This window comes from Nymphaea colorata, chromosome 1, assembly GCF_008831285.2.
Source record: "Nymphaea colorata isolate Beijing-Zhang1983 chromosome 1, ASM883128v2, whole genome shotgun sequence".
Lineage (NCBI taxonomy): Eukaryota > Viridiplantae > Streptophyta > Magnoliopsida > Nymphaeales > Nymphaeaceae > Nymphaea > Nymphaea colorata.
The window spans coordinates 17,587,557-17,604,235 of NC_045138.2; the positions used below are offsets into that span (position 1 = coordinate 17,587,557).

Below are 16,679 nucleotides of genomic sequence, written 5' to 3' on the forward strand. Positions count from 1 at the left end.
ACAGCATGATGCATAGACTTGGGCACTCGTATTTAAATAAACAAATCATTTAGACATCAAGATATAGATAAGCAATTGAAGACAACTAAGATGTAAATAAATAAAATCTTTGTGGCTGTATAGGCAACTGCCCTCACAAACTCATATGTGGTTCGGCCACGGCTTCTTCTAGAAGAGTTTGTAGGATTCGCAGCTCTGATTAAACACGATTCCTTTTGTGATTTTTGACCTTCCCACTCACAGTTGCCATAGGTACAGTAAAAGCTTGAAAAGTCCCACTCACTCTTTCATTTGAAACACATCTTGTATATATTTTAATCTTTATAAAAAAAAGCAAATGCTAGATTGCAATAAACAGTAGTGTAATTCATATGCTAAGAAAAAAATTGATAAGAATATGCTTTTACATAAAGATTGCCTTCTCTTCTACTCACAAAAATAGCCAAGTTTGCACATTTTGGCATACAGATTCTTTATTATTCAAAGTTCAATTACGTAGTGCTTTGAATTTTCAACGTAAAATTCCGCCGGTAAAATTCAGCCGATGATTGTGTGGTGAACTAGAAGCCAAAGCTCTCTCTCTCTCTCTCTCTCTCTCTCTCTCTCTCTCTCTCTCTCTCTCTCTCTCTCTCTCTCTCTCTCTCTCTATATATATATATATATATATATATATATATATATATATATATATATATATATATATATATATATATATATAACACTAAAAAATATAAACTTGATCAGGTCAAAGTACTCAGTATTTGAGAGGTCAATTGATGAGAAGAACACTCTATAAGTGTTATATGAATTTACCTTCAAAGATTGAGACAGATTCATAAAACACTAAAACTAGTATTCTATGAATCTGACTGAAAAAAAGAAAAAGATTTAATCGTTAATTGGATTCAAAATACAATATAATTGCATCATGCCCTAAATCTTAAGGTATTTAATTGAGATCCGCTAAAGATGTGATGCAATTGCATTGACATGTTACTTGGAAATAGAATTGATCGTGAGTAGGCCCGATAATATTGTTGTACTGAATTTAATAGCATTGGATTTAAGTTTTATAAAGTGATTAATAAAAAATTATTATATTTTTTGAACACATGTTCCTAAAACAGATAGTCACACGTAATCTCAAAAAAATTATGTTATTATTTCAAGAAATATAAAGCAATTTAAATATTGTTTTCACATCTAACAATGACCGTATCAAATGTTTGAATCGTTTGCCTTCATAGGCATTGCCATTCAAAAGGAAATAGAATTTTCTAACAAAGTCAAGCGACCAGTAGAAGTGTTTCAAAAAGGTAAACGTGTGTTTGATTTCCGTGGATCTCAAATCCTAGGTAATCTCCAATGTCTGATAGCAAATCCATAATTGAATCAAATTGTGGATTTTAGCTTCTACCCCCAACGTGAATTTCAAATCCACACTTTAAAGTCAAAAGTGTGGATTTGAGATGGGATTTGGATTTAAAAACCGCGAATCTCAAATTTACATAAGGAATCTCCTTCACTTTCTTTCATTCCCTTTGTCACATGGACACTGCAGAAGCCCATGTACCCACTCCAACACGCCGACACGTGGATCTGAACACGGGACATGGGTGGAACATGCCAAAAAAATAAACTATTAATTTAATATTTTTTTATTTTATCATTTTTTTGTGATACATCCAATTATTTTTATGAACAATCATTTCAAATACTCAGCATTATTGTAATAAAACAAACTTTTTTACTAGATTATAAGAGTGAACTATTAATTTAATATATTTTTATGTTATCATTTTTGAAAATATAAAATTTGTGATATCCGCTTATTCAATTTTTTTTCAAAATTGTTCATATGACGTAGCTCATTCCTATAGAGGATTCAGGACTGCCTTTGATCCTTGGAGTCACTTAGGAAGACTTTGTTGAGCCGACTTGATATAAGTAATCCCAGTCCAGTGTTGATAAGGAGCCGAGTCGAGGTCCTAACCGAGCCTCACCAGCATACATCGACCATACCGGGTCATGACCGATACAAGTTCGTCTCGGAAAAGGGGCGACTTGGGTAATCCGGTAAGGGCATTCCCGTCCTCTGCAAAGGTGGGAAAACGGGAACAGGACAGGGCATTGGCTTTTGACTCTTTTAATGACGAAAATACCCTTTCTGGTTGGAGTCTTGTCTTCTTGTTGGAAAAGGAGCGGTGGCGCTCCACTTTCCGGCGAGAAAAAGAGATACGTGCAGTCTTGTTTTCGGAAAAGAAATAAAGGTGCCGTTAAAATTTTTTGGACAAAATTTTCCTCCACCTTTTCAGAAAATTCCGAAGTAAAGCCACACTTCTGGCCGGAAAATCAACTTTTTAGAAGGGTATCCTCTGTCTAAAATCTTAGGCTGAAAGGTGCCCCTAAGCTTTCCGATTAAATTGGTGGCATTGAAGCCTTTCCAACAGACGAGTGTCCAAAAAAAAAACACCATGCTGGACTTCGACTCGGCGAAAAGACTTAGAAGAAAATGAGCTGAATTGAATCCGATTCGGCTTGCCTGTGAGTGAAGAATGAAAATCACAAAATATATATTTTCAAGCCAAAAAATTCAGAAAACAAAATAGGAAAAATGTAAAGAATAATATTAAAAGTAATGAAAATAAGCTATGTGTCCCATAAAATTTAAAAAAGATACGATTCAATTGTGAACTACACAATAATTTTTTAGTCACAACAGGCATTTGGACGGCAAACAAGAAAAGTTGAATGAAAAGTCCATAGAAATTGAGTACCATTAAAGAATTTTTCCAAAGAAAACGACTTACATTTTGTTTTCATTTTTTCCCTCACCAATTAGTGAAAATTCACCCGTTTATTACACCTGAACATTTTTCTTTTCAAAATTACCAATAGCCCCCTCAAGACCTTTTCCAAAGTTTTTCTCAAAAAAAAAAATGGTGTGTAGGTCTGACCTTTTCTCCAACCTTGTTAGGCTGAGATACTGGCTTTTCTCTTGGTTAAAGAGTAGACGCACTTTATGACATTCTTTACCAAAAGTGAAAAAAGTCGCGTCCACTAAAGACACCCTTAAATATGCATCAAACGCTAAGCAGCTCAAACAAGAATAGAAAAGTAGAGAGAGAGAGAGAGAGAGGAAAAAAAAATGCATATTGTGCCTATTTTTATGTAAATAATAAGTGGTGGGTCCCCCATTGCTTAAAAGAAAGTATGTGTGTTGTATTAGTGGTAATCAAGAGTTATTTATTTGTCCAATAATACTTAATAAATACATAATTGACAGAAAATAATTCGAATACTGGAGCCCTGCCCACTCATTGGTTGAATAATAGAACGAGTAAAGTATGTAAAGTTTGAAAGCTAGGATTCCTGTGTCATTATTAGCAGAGAAAGTTCTAAACAGAGATCATCGGAATGCTTCATTTAGCTCAGGAAATAAGTAAAGAAACATGGTTTTACATGAAGAAAGGTGGATTAGGCATGATTGCTAATTTAATGCAAACAAGATGGGGATTTATAGTCCAACATGAAACCAAACCCAAACTATAAGAAGAATAAGAACAAAAAGAAGAAGAAGGAAAACATTAAAGGCAAGACCAGATGAGATGTCTTCAAGAGAATGAAGACCCCCTTCTCCCCACCCTCGGGATTTAAGACTGCATCGAGACTTAGGTGAAAAGCGGGATACTTGTCAACTACAGTGTATTGCATCTACTATAATTTGTAGTCTCGAAAAGCAGCGACCGCATGAATCAATCTAACGTTTAGACCTTCACTGATTTGCTAAGCTGACCAGTTATGCTATGCCCTTTAAAAGCAGATGAGCTATCCAATTATAATTATGCAAGTAGTGATTTACATGGTCACAGACTGGTCCCACCACAAAGGCACATCTGACATCATCAGCCTATACTTATGGTCACTGATCACTACAGTGGAAGGTGATGATCATCATCATATTACCTAATTGCTCAAAAAGAGAATTATTTGAGGCATGCCAATGTGGGGTTGGTGATGAAAAGTTTATGTATTTTGGTAACAAAAAGTTAAACACATAAAATTCTTATAAGAAATGAAAAGGACTTGAGTGCAACATCACAGTAAACATGCCATGATGAGTGTTCTTCAGGTCAACTTTGGTTATTATTGTTACCATTGTGAGTTGCTTTCAACTTTACTTGGAAACCCTAAGACTGTGCCTGGAAAGCTCAGTTTTGGCACTCCAAGTTACTGATCTTGGTAGATATTTTATAAGCCAGGATTGCAAAGGTGCTGCTAGTTTTAGGGGAGACCAGATCTGAATGCATATGATACAAACAGGCCACCTAAGCTTACATATCTTAGGTATCCACCACCAAGGAGCTTTCATCCAGAGACATCAATATATCTGATTTGCATCAGATGTTTGATTGATTAAGAAATCAGGTCAGATTTGGATTTAAGAAATGACATCTGAACAGATTCAGATATGCACAAGTATTTGAACGGATTTAGATTCAGATTAGGTTCAGATTTAAATAAACATCATATATCCAGTGCTCTTACATTTTAAAAATCGGTGAAATTCGGTTCAAAATTTGGATTTTGAAATTGGATTTCAGATTTAGGTTCATATATGACTTTTCTTTGTTCACATCTGAATGTGAATTCCAATTCAAATATGTGAATATCTGAAAAACAGACACGATTAAGAGTACACCAGATTCGAATCCGATCCATCGACATCTCTACTAATGTTGGTAACATGCCATCAATGCTAGAGTTATCGCCTACTCCGCAGCCATGATCGGACAACCAGTTTAAGCACCACCACATCAATCTAAGTGGGTCTGACCTGATCACAATTTCTAGCTTCTATCAAGGTGGCCTTGTGGATTAGATATGCCACCTTTTAGTTTTTTCATGAGAAAAGGTAATGCACAAAGCTAGCAATACCTAGTTGTTGGTCAAACTGCAGCTCATAATAATCAGAGATATATAAGTGCAAGAACTGAATATTCCAGATGCAGATATTATACCAACAGACAATGTTTTGAAATTATCCCAAATCCAACAATATATTATTATGTCAAAGACAATTTGTTAATAATGCGAGCTTATTCTAAGATATTCCAAATTTAACTATATGCTATTTGAGATTAGGGCACTTTAGTAATACCACCAAATGAGTGTTGCAAAATCTTTTTTAATAGCTGAAAGTATTTCCAGAAAATTTAAGTAATCGAAATTACCATTTTACAGGCTACCAAAAATGGGTAAGACTTGAAGGCACCTCTTCAACCACTAGGACCTATATTTACGAGGATAGCATCACATTCTTTAGGCCATGTTTGATGCACAGAAGGGTAAGATTACCGTGGAAAAATTGCTGTGGACTCTAGGTCCGACTTTTTTGCGTGAGAATTTTTTTCAAAATCAATGAAAAACACAGGGTAAGATTTGCTATGTTTGATGTTGCAAGGGAAACGATATGAACATGGAGAAATTTCTTTGATACACAGTCTTTTTCCAGTGCATCAAACGGAGCCTTAAGGTTATTCTCCTCGGCTGTCAAATATTCCACCAGTAATAAACAATCTGAACAAGGGAAATTTGTTATATTGTACTTTCAGGTGAGCGAGATGTTATCCACCACCGGGACGAGGCCTGAATGTCCTCTCATTCTTCTTACCTCCGGAGTTCAATGTTGCGATAGGGCCTGAGTGGGTAGCTGGCCACCTTCAGCTCGATGGAGCATACCACACTCTTAACAGCCCAAAAGAGCAGCACCCACTAGAATTAAAACAAGAACATGCCCTCTACATAACCCCTACCCCAGCTAGTTACGCTATGTCTCTTGAGGTGCAATATTATACTTGAAGCTCGGAAGACAACCTTTCAATGAAGCAAGAGTCGTGCATGTGCAAATTTAGAGCCTCTAATTTACAAGGAATTCAGATCTCTCCCAAAGAACGAAGAAGGTAAAGGATAGGGAGAAAATCCCTAAATTTGATCAATAGACCAGCATGTTAAAGCTGAAGAAGAAAAGAATCCTGACTGACTCTGAAGACGCATTACTGATTCGATCAAAAATTCCAATTTAACTAACAGTAGGTAAAAAAACAACAAATGGAGGAATACATATCCATCAAAGTTGTTTTTCATAACCTTGGATGTCATGTAATAGGTCACAAGCTAGACATGGTCGAGCTATTGGATCCTTCCTATATTTAGGTGGTTATTGCACTGCACTTTGAATGCATAAGTTTCAGGTTTACGGGATTCAAGACAGATCTTTAGTTTGATTCCTATATGTGCTATGTTTTTATATCTTAAATGATGGGGGCACAATAATCAAATTGAAGGATATAAGGCTGTGTAGTCTTCGACAGCTAAAAACAGTCCGAAAAGGTAAAGAAAATGGAGAGCCTTCATGTCTGTTTTCCAAGTGGTGGTTAAACGGGTACCAACCCGACTCGAACCCAAACCTAGGTTCAGAAAAAAGGACAACGGTAATTTATCTAGCCAGCTCGGGTGGGCTCGATAATTTTTTTTATATTAATTTTATTAATTTATATATATATATAATATTTTATTATAATTAATCATATTTATATATTATTTTATATTAAACATATATATTTTTAATTCCCTAACCCGGCTCCTTATCGAAAGAGGATATAGATAAGCATGAAAAGGTTACCATTTGAGTTTGTCAACCGAAGACGTTCCAGTGGAAAATCTGCTGGTTTTATGCAACGGAAGGCATTAGGATGAGCCTTATTATTATCTCTTCTCGGTTTGGATATCGGATATCGTCATCCTCAATCTTTTTCTCTAACAGTTTGAATCTCTTTTCTGGTTCATTTATCCTCGTGAATCTTAATCCTTTTGACCTTCATATTCACATGAAGGACCACCGATTTATATCTGCCCCCCGTCGCCATGCCTCGAACAGGAATCAAGAGGGATCGCTAGCCCCATGAGGCGTAGACCATGCCACCACAGGTGCCTTCACGCTGCCCATTGGCAGTTTGTGCATCAGCAGTTTGCTCTGCAACAATGGCCGCCTGTCATTGGTTTAAGCGACGTTGTGGACAGAGTACCAGTTCGTAACGTCAATCTCCCGTTTCCGGTAAATGTTCGTCATGGCTGTCGTTTCGTGGCCGTGCCCGTAAACGTAGTGCCACCAAGAGCCCATGCCATCGTCCCACCAATAGTCAGGAACTCAACTAACGAAGATGCCGTTTCCATCTCCATTGCTGATGACGAAGGTCCTCCCTCCGCCGAGTCGGAAGAAGAAGAAGAAGGAAGGCGAAGAAAAAGAAGAAACGAGAAGGCGGATTGACACCATATCCCCTGAAACAGCGCAGAGGCTCATTAGAGGACTCGTCGTTCTGTGTTTCTAGGCTACGGAGGACCTCTCTTCGCTACTGTTATACCTTTGTTTGCATCTGAAGGTTCGAAATAATAGTTCTGAATCTTCTGATATGCCTCAGTGTGCTTCTTCTCTGTCCTTTTGACAGTTTCATATTGTCTGCACCCTTTACTTTCTGTCCATGACTTGCAATTTGCAAATAAATATATTTAAGCTGATCTCAAACTTTTGGGTCATGAGCCTTAATTTTAAAACAGGAATACGACCATTTTCCCACATGAAATCCAGAATCAAACTGAAGAACTCTCCGTCGCCTTAACAAGTAAAAATATTTACTGAGAAGATGCCACTCACATCTCGCTGTTGGTGAGGCCTCAGGAAATGTGAACTTTAGTTTGAACTTTAGCTGTAGCCACGCCGATAACAATCTTTTGTTTGGTTGATTAATTAAAAAAAAAAGTAAAAAAAAATTGTTTAGTTGCAAAGGAAGGAAAAGAAAAGGGGGAAAATGGAAAGGATCTTCTAATGTAAATCCAATCCATTTAAAATTGAAAGGATTTGAAAGGAAAAGAAAAGTCTATCCTTTTTTATCGTGTATACCCTTGACATTGTGTGACTCTTTCTCTCCCTCCCCGCTGCTGGTCAAGACTCCGACGAGTGCCGGATATGTCTCTCTCTCCCATCCCGCCACTACTCGAGACTTGGCTGGTAATCTTTCCCATTCATACCATACCGACCATTGCCGGAGTCACTATCACCGTCGTTGGACAGTGGGTTGCCGCTGTTTATTGTGTTCCTTGTATACCTCTAAAATTGAATGTTTGGAGTATCAATGTAAAATAATATAAATTTTATCATTTCTTTTCTTTTATGTAGTCCAAACAAACATAATTTTAGCAATTCTTTATTTTACATCTAAACAAACTTTACTATCACTTTTTTCTTTTCTTTTTCTTTTTTTTCCCTTCCTTTCTCATTCCCTTTCCTTTGCTTTCGTTTTCTTTCCACCCCTCCCTGTCCTTCCCGCTCACAAAAATCTCTCTTATCGATCTTCTCGAAGGTGGTTTTCACAAGTAAAATGGGAAGAAAAACAAAGAAAGTGAACTTTAGTTAGCCCTTCCCTATTGCACTGTTGGATCAGCTCCCATTGAACTGAACAAGGAAATGATATTGCTTCTTTTGCTTTATTTTCACTGCCCTTTATTCCTTAGCCTCTTCTCTAAGTTATTTGGTTATCATAAAAGAAAGAAAAGACAGGAACTCAGAATCAGATAAGAGCCAAAGTCATCAAAACAATAAGAAGACAAACTAAGTAGCTAGTTCACCAAGTGAACTACCCTACCGATTACAAAGAAATTCTCATTTGGGTTCATGAAGAAGAAGGCATGGATAGACAACAATTGGCTCAAACTGACCGGAAATGAAACTTATCGGATACCGTTCTCCTGCTTGAGGACTCCCTTTCGAGAAGTGATCCATTGTTCTAAAGTTGAAATCAATAGTCTGCTCGTTTCGAATTTAACTTCTCCAGTGTTAGGAAGAGGTGGAATGAAGAGAAATGAAGAGAGGAGGCATACTTAGCAAAAGCCGTGACTGATTCAGACTCGGATCGGCTGAAGACAGGCCAATGAGTTGGTTCAGTAACTCACCTGGATTAGGCCATAAATTTTTATAATATATTCTTTCTATGAATAGAAGAACACGATAAATCTGTTAAGACTTTATAGTTAATTTTGTCATCAATTAAAACTGAATGACATAGTGTATATTTAATCAAGTTTATGATATTTTACATTCAAAGTATAACAAAATTCATTATCTAGCAATGCACGACAAAAAATATATTTATAATTATTTGATGATTCAATTTCAATGACCTAGTAAATGGATTATCCTAGCCGACCTGGGTGACTCACAATTCCGATTGATCAGCCACCTATGACAGGAAGTAACTTAGAAGTTCCACTGCTGTTGCACCAGTTTCAAGAACATGAGGACAGAACGCCATGGTCTGCCAGTTTCAGCAAGCTTGAGCTCAAGTTCGACAAATATGGCATGGAGCTTGACTCGTTTAACTTGTTTAATTTGTTTTTGTTAAGTCTGTCTCATTTCTTTTAACTCATTTAGTTCCTACTGTTTAATTATTCTCTCATTATATTCCAGCTGCTCAGCATTTATTATGTAGTCAAGCCGTGTCGAGTTCCAACCTGAACTTGCCTCATTTTACATTTCAGGCATTCATTTTGATGAGCGAGTTCAAGTCGAACTTGAGCTAGCTCAACTCATTGTGCAGTCCTACAAAACCCCAACCAGTGAAACAGAACTTGATGCTCGTATTGCAAATCAAACACTGGATTTGGACCCAGGGAAGATGAATCAACTTATATTAGGAAGCAAAGAAAGGCAAAGGATTCCTTAGAGCATTCCAAAGTCAAGTTGGTTGCAAAAAAGTGTTGCAGTCAGTTCGAAGGATTGCATTACTTTGACACTTTCTAGGCCTTATGTTTAAACTATCTTTTATCAGGTTCATTTTGTCAGTGACCATTAGTAGCAGGTGAGTCATGAAGCGACACAACGTTCAAAATGCCTTTATCCACCAGCAGTTAATGGAGGATGCCTTCATGGATCGACCTCCGGGATATGAAAATTCCAGGCAGCTCTTCTTGTCTGTAATTAAAAGAAGTCCTTTTATGGGTTAAAAGAGGCACCATAAAGATGGGTTTCTAGTCAAACTCTTTATCATTTTATACATGGGTTTTCAGTTTGCAAATTGATGCTTCGTCCTTTGCCCTTCAAAACAAAATGATGTCATTTATGTTCCGGTTCATGTAAATAATATAGTAATCCATTGATTCACTGAAAAGCTTCACATTGAATTTGCCTTAAAGGACTTAGGGGCGTGGTACTATTTCCTTACAATCTATGTTGCTTTTGCTGGTTCGGAAATGTTCCTTCTCAGAGAAATACAATGGACATCCTCAAATGAACTGCCTTTACAGGAGCCAAATTATTGCAACACCCATTTTTGTCTCTTCCGCTAACTACTTCCTTTGGATCTAGCTTCATGATAATACTTCTAAAAGAGTGTTGCGAGAATTTGCAATATGGAATTCTTACTGGACCAGACATTCTTCATTACTAATTGTATTATCAATACATACAGATCTCCACATAGGTTGGTCAACTGTTAGATGAATCATACTATATTTGAAACATCCGTTGATTCACAGTTTGGTTATAAGGTCATTTAGATCAAAATGCCTATCCGCCGTCACTGATACAGACTAGGACTATGCCTGTGCCTTGATTATCGTTGGACCTATCCTAGAATATCAGTCTTGTCCCACACAGCTAAAATTAAGTTTGATTACCAAAGGAAAAGGTAGTTCCACTTCCATGATGCCTCATTAAAAATTAATTGAAAACTAACAATAGAGACTGGTCATGAAATATGAATAGTAAGTAGTAGCCATACAAATAATTCTTGTCTTATTGACCTGTTCTACATAGTTTGTGCTCTATAGACTCAAGTAGATATCTGTCAAGCTAGAACAGATGAGATGGATGACATCTACATTGATGACAGTGGCGATGATGAGCTAAGCATCTCCTTAATCCTTCAAACTTAAGGTAAATTGACCATGAAACTAAACGTGAAGGCCTCTAGCATAACATAGCCTTCCCAAGCCTACATACCTAGTGTTATCCACCGCCATCTGGCTCCTGCCGACGACGCTGCACTGCTGGGCCCTTGCGCCGCTAAGTCAGTCTTACTTGGTTCAAGTGGCCGAGCCAAAAACTTGTGGCCTAGGGGTACTAATACAAGAAATCTTAGAGCTGAGGGGTACTAACATATAATAAACTAAATTATGTAGAGGAAACAAAATAAAAGAAATTATGTGGATCTTTGTAGCCAACAGCCAATCCCTGCTTGGGTCCAACTTCATCAGAATCTCTACCGTAACAAGAAGGCATGATGGGCTAGGCATGCCAACCTTGAGCTGTTTTATGAATAGGAATCGAAGTTGAATGAAAAAAAAGTGATGGTTGAGATAGCAATACCAGTTTCTGATCGTACATAAGAGGAATTAATTTAGCAAGTCCGGTTTTTTGGCATGTTCACGGTGTTCTTGCTACAGCGCAGCTTACAGCAGTCAGGTAACAGTAACAACTGTAAGATTTCAGGTGCAGATATTACACCAACATACTATTTTGAAATATCCAAATTTTAACCATATAGTTATGCTATCACAATACTACTGTCGTAAACACTTTGGTAATACGTTTGAATGTGTGTGCAGACTCAAAGAGAACTAAACTTTTGAAAATACTGCCAGATCCTTCCTTGTCGATATTTTCAAAGAATAAAATGTTGGACTGTTATCAAGGTCATAAATAAAGATATATGTATTTACTCGTGTGTGTGTGTGTGTGTGTGTGTGTGTGTGTGTGGTGGGGGGGACAAACAGAGAGAGAGAGAGAAGTGGGGAGGGAGGGAGAGAGAAATATTTAGCAAGGATCATTGTTTATTTGCAATAATATCAGAGGCAGCTTGGCCAAAGAACTGTTTCGCATTCTGAGCGACCTCAGCTTCCAGAACTGCTTCTAAAACTATGTCAGATCCTGTTGCCTCAGCACCTGTAGCAAGCAGCTATATATGAGGTGGGAACGATCCCAAGTATAATTGCAGAAAAATGTCATGCATATTCATTGTAATACATATCCTTGCATTGGAATCCATATTGATGTCTCTGCAAGCATGAAATATCATCGAAAGTAAAGGTGCAGGTTTCTGTGTGTATGTGCACTGTCATTGTAATACATATCCTTGCATTGGATTCCATATTGATGTCTCTGCAAGCATGAAATATCATCGAAAGTAAAGGTGCAGGTTTCTGTGTGTATGTGCACTGGACAACATACAATTGAAAAATTGCAATGTATGCAGCCAATGATGACCAAACAGTCCTGTTCCAAGTTTCCAACTACTGAATGCTTCATCGGTCAGACATTAAATATTTGGAAATCTCTTATTTATTTTAGCTAAGGTTATGGTCTCTTCGATATGTCTTCTACTTTTGGATTTGCATTTTCATGAGATTAAAAAGGAACTACATCTGGGAGGCCATGAGAGTAACCTATCAGTACCCTCCTAGCGCCACTTGGTACCTGTTCCTAGCCTGCAAAGACCCCCTTTCAACAGGCTCAAGAAAATTGGGCAGCATCATGCCAATAGGTTTTGTGTTTGCAGGAAACTGGAGCTGACCATATCATGTTCCAACGCAAGCATCCAGCGAACATCTCGCAATGGATTTGTAGAAAGTTTCATAAACAGACGCCTCTGATAGGCAACGTGGGGAACATCAGTGGTGGATGGCCTGTTGATTCCATTGTGGCTGGGTCGTGCACTGCTGGAGACTTTGCTTTGGCAAATCATCATAGAACTATGGAGTAGTAGAAGCAACTTCATACATGAGGATGGCCCCGCAGCATCCTACAACCGAAGGGCCAGAATTGGAGATGATGTAAAAAAAAAAAAAAAAAAAAAAGAAATTCAGTTGCTTAAAAATGACAGAAGAAAAGAGAAAATTCTATTACTGGTTGGCCCAAGGCATTTTGCTACGCAACGAAGTCAGAAATTCCAACGTTGATTAGTAAATAAATTTGTTTCCATTACTACAAAGGACAGCATGTTTGTGGCCTGTCTACTACATCAGACGGACCAAATTCCAGTGCCAGGAATGGAAAGTTTCACCACAGATCAGTTGTTCCATGAAATGGAGTGCGTGAGAAGGGGGGTTGTTTTGGGTGGAGGGAATGGTGGACTGGCTCAAAGAAGTACCAGGGGGCAGGAAAAATATTGGCCCTCAATTGGCAGTGCTGTCTCACTTCATTCATGCTCTACGCTTTTGAAGGATCTTCCTGGTAGGAGGCTTGCCCTAATGCAATTCCAGTAACCTGAAAGGGGTTCAGGTCTGGCCTATGATATCTGATCCGTTCTGTAAATAATAAAGATCAGAAGGCCTACCTTCCAGCAGATTTGAAACAGAAATGAGAAAAATCAACTATCAAAAAGCATTTTTATTGTGAAATTTAAGTGCATCATATACTATTTTTCTTTCATGCTTTTAAAACACCATATTCTGAAACACATTAATTCAAAGTGTATTTGTAGAATGTACAACATTGAAGAATAAACATTCAGCCATTGAAGAAGAGGAGAGATTAGATCATCATTGATCATAGATGCTGCTCTTTCTTTTGGTCGTATATGTGGAACCACCCCATGGCTTTCCACCTTCAAAAGCATTTTTCATTTCCAATGAATATACAAATTTTGTAAATATCATATGCTGTATCAGCCAATGCATATCATTTCGTATGGGCCTGTATTGCCTTATTTTTCATATTTAAAATAAAAAATATGTAAATATTCTAAACTGATTTAAAAATGAAAAGGATTTATAAACCTGTACTTGCCATGCATCATATTGGCAAGGGGCAGATACAAATGCATAAATCATGTCGGCCAACAGTCCCAACATTAGTGCTGGTACAGACATCCATCTGGTGCACCCTTACCAGTAGATACATAGACCACCAGACCAATCTCATAGAAACACTAGCACAGTAGAAAAACATCCAGAGTAAATACAATTTTTCCTGAAGTAAATTACCTTTATGTTTGTGGAGGAGCCCAGTGCTCTCAGCTGAAACAGGTAGAACAACCAGTAAGCCTTCATTGTCTAGCTTCTCTGTTTGTCCTTTGACTTGGTTCATAGCATCTGCAAGTCGTGCGTATGCTGTTGCTTGGGATTCCAGGGAAGTGAAATTCATGGATGAACCATTTGATGCCTGGGAAAACCACAGCTGGGCATTATGAAGTTCTCCAAGAAAAGCTGGTCAGCTTGTGTTCAGGAATTAAGGCTGATACTCATGACCAAGCTACATCCTGAAAGAAAGAATCAAAAGCACAATCTTATAACTACTGTACGCCACAAACCTCTGAAACATGACTCTCTCTATGTTCTTCCTCACTGGTCTTCTGCGTTGGACCTATAAGGTGATAATGGCAGTGAATGAGGAGAAATGGAAAACGCCAGCAACAAATGAACAATTTGTGAATGGAACAGACATAACTTTAACAGCAAAAAGCATTTCCAGAGAAATTAGCTAATTGAAGTTCCCATTCTACTGGCTAAGGAAAACTGGCCGGATTCATAGGCTCCTCAGCAACTACTAGAGCCTACTTTATGAGGATAATCCCACCTTACTTCAAGGTTGTGCCCTTGATCGTCAAATACCCCTCCATTAGTGAACAACCTAAATAAGAGAAAATTGCAAAGTTCTAAACTAAGAAAATAACCTTCATTGCAGCAAGATCATGCATATACATATTAAGATTCTATCATTGGTAAGGAATTCATAGTTTAGCTCCTTTATAGGTTTATAAATTTCAACATGATTACTCTAGGACATTGTGTTATAAAATTATTAAAGACCTGCTTTATCAGCTTTTAATATTCAGAATTTGAGCTACAATGCAACAAAAGTAAAGAGCTACAAAAAATAAGTAGTTTATCATACTTCATTTTCAGGAAGTCTAAAAGGCCAGAAAGGAATCTAAGACAATGAATCTCAGGACACATGAAATGAAACATGCCCTGCTATAAACAAGAGCTTGAAAATTAATACTTCAGCATCAGGCATACCTTCATTGGTTGTATTACTTAATGGACTAGTATTTGTCCCATCAATTAGTCTCTTTGTCAATGGACCAGGGTTCATGACTGATATACTTCGGATTTCATACCGTATCGCCTCTAATTGAGCCATTGTGTCCTGAAGTTCTTTGTGAACCTAAAGGAAATGAACACCAAGTTCTTGTCATATGTCTTTTTTTTTTCATTCATCAAGTCAGAGCTTATAAATCACTTTTCACTCGTCGCCATTACAACTGAAAAGTACAGAAGATATGAACGGAAAATGGAGAGGGGAAAAGATCAAGAATTCAAGTATACTTCCCGTAAGGTAGTAAATCACAAAGATGAACCAAAAAATAGGTAACCATATCATACAAAGAGAACACATATCTATTACAGGAAGTATCCATAGGAAATATAATGTCCGCAAGAGTAAATTATTTAACCACCAAGAGCCAGTTGTTCGACAAGATAGACTCGTCAAAAAGAGGGGGGGGAAAATCTTCGTCGCTATATCCCTTGTGAGCCATCATATTCCAGCCAACCATGTATTAAGAATCGTTCGTTAATTGAAGAAAAAAAAAAACAACGAGCTTTAACGACTAAACCATGAACACCAATTAAGAGAAATTTGAAGCGATTAAATGCGAAAAATCAAACCATTACCATGTCATGTGAAGGAAAGGATCAATAGCAGAACATCGAAAGAAGAGGAACCTGGGTAACTTGGGATTGTTGCAGCACACTCTCAATCTGGCCCCGCGCAGATTGAACATAGCCAATTGCTCTTCCGACCAACCTGCCGGCCGTTCGCGCGATGATGGGCAAATCCCTAGTCCCTGCCTCCAACCAAACCCACTTCGTTTTTTAGAAAAAGGAGCCAAAATAGTCATGAAATTTGGCGTAACTATGACCATCTCCTGGAACAAAAAAAATAAACAAGAGGAAAGAAAATGGTGATTCAAATGATTCTGAAATACTAACCGATGAGAGCAGCAGTTGCTCCAACTATAAAGAACAACTCCCCATACGAAAGCCCAAGCATCTCTCTCTCTCCCTCTACTCGTCTCCTCCCAAAGGCACAGAGAAATCAACAAGCGAATAGGTTGGGATAGCATCCAACGCAGTGAAATCTATCGGCTTTAGGGACGTAAACTGGCCGGACTTGGATGGGATATAGAAATCTCGGAGTCTAACTTAATCGAATTTAGCATAGCCTCAGTGCTGGACTACGGATCAGAAAGGATCACATACAAGACTGGAGTGCTGAAATTCGTCATATATGCATGCAATCTGCAGTTAGATCCAGGCTTAGATTAGGAAGCAAAAATTGTAATAGACTCTAAATCAGGTTCAACTTGGGCTACGAGTTCAATTAAATGGTTTGGATTCGGTTTGATACTCAAAGTGAGACTAGACTAAGTCATCCACATTTGTTATGTATCTAAACCGTCTATAACCTAAGTTTACAAGCGAACTGCGGATGGATCCGGGGCTAGTCTCTTGTTGATATCAGGAGTAAAATGCATAGTGGCAAAATCCACTCTCTTTTTATCTTTTTCCGTAAACGGCTTTTAGTTTGCAATGAATCACGTGTTCAAGCCAATCTGGTATCA

General features: G+C 37.8%; 1 protein-coding gene across 2 annotated transcripts; it reads right to left on the minus strand.

Annotated features, from left to right (window-relative positions):
• Nucleotides 1-11,868: 11,868 nt before the first annotated feature.
• On the minus strand, nt 11,869-16,362 carry LOC116250815 (uncharacterized). Of its 2 annotated transcripts, none has more exons than XM_031624762.2 (6): nt 16,048-16,361; nt 15,781-15,902; nt 15,073-15,220; nt 14,364-14,416; nt 14,038-14,215; nt 11,869-11,998 (listed from the first exon to the last, which is right to left on the minus strand). In XM_031624762.2, the coding sequence occupies exons 1-6, from the start codon at nt 16,106-16,108 to the stop codon at nt 11,880-11,882; spliced, it is 681 nt and encodes a 226-aa protein (XP_031480622.1). In that variant the 5' UTR covers nt 16,109-16,361; the 3' UTR covers nt 11,869-11,879. The 2 variants fall into 2 exon arrangements, with proteins under 2 accessions (XP_031480622.1, XP_031480629.1); XM_031624769.2 differs by lacking the exon at nt 11,869-11,998 and adding an exon at nt 12,021-12,854 and having other exon boundaries at nt 16,048-16,362.
• Between the last annotated feature and the right edge of the window lie 317 nt (nt 16,363-16,679).

Bases quoted from the DNA above. Each gene is read 5' to 3' on its own strand.
- LOC116250815 (XM_031624762.2), bottom strand. From the start codon at position 16,108: ATGCTTGGGCTTTCGTATGGGGAGTTGTTCTTTATAGTTGGAGCAACT. The intron at 14,417-15,072 runs GTATGCCTGATG...ATCACCTTATAG, and splicing joins AAGTAATACAACCAATGAAG to GTCCAACGCAGAAGACCAGT. The intron at 14,216-14,363 runs GTTTGTGGCGTA...TGGTTTTCCCAG, and splicing joins GAGAGAGTCATGTTTCAGAG to GCATCAAATGGTTCATCCAT.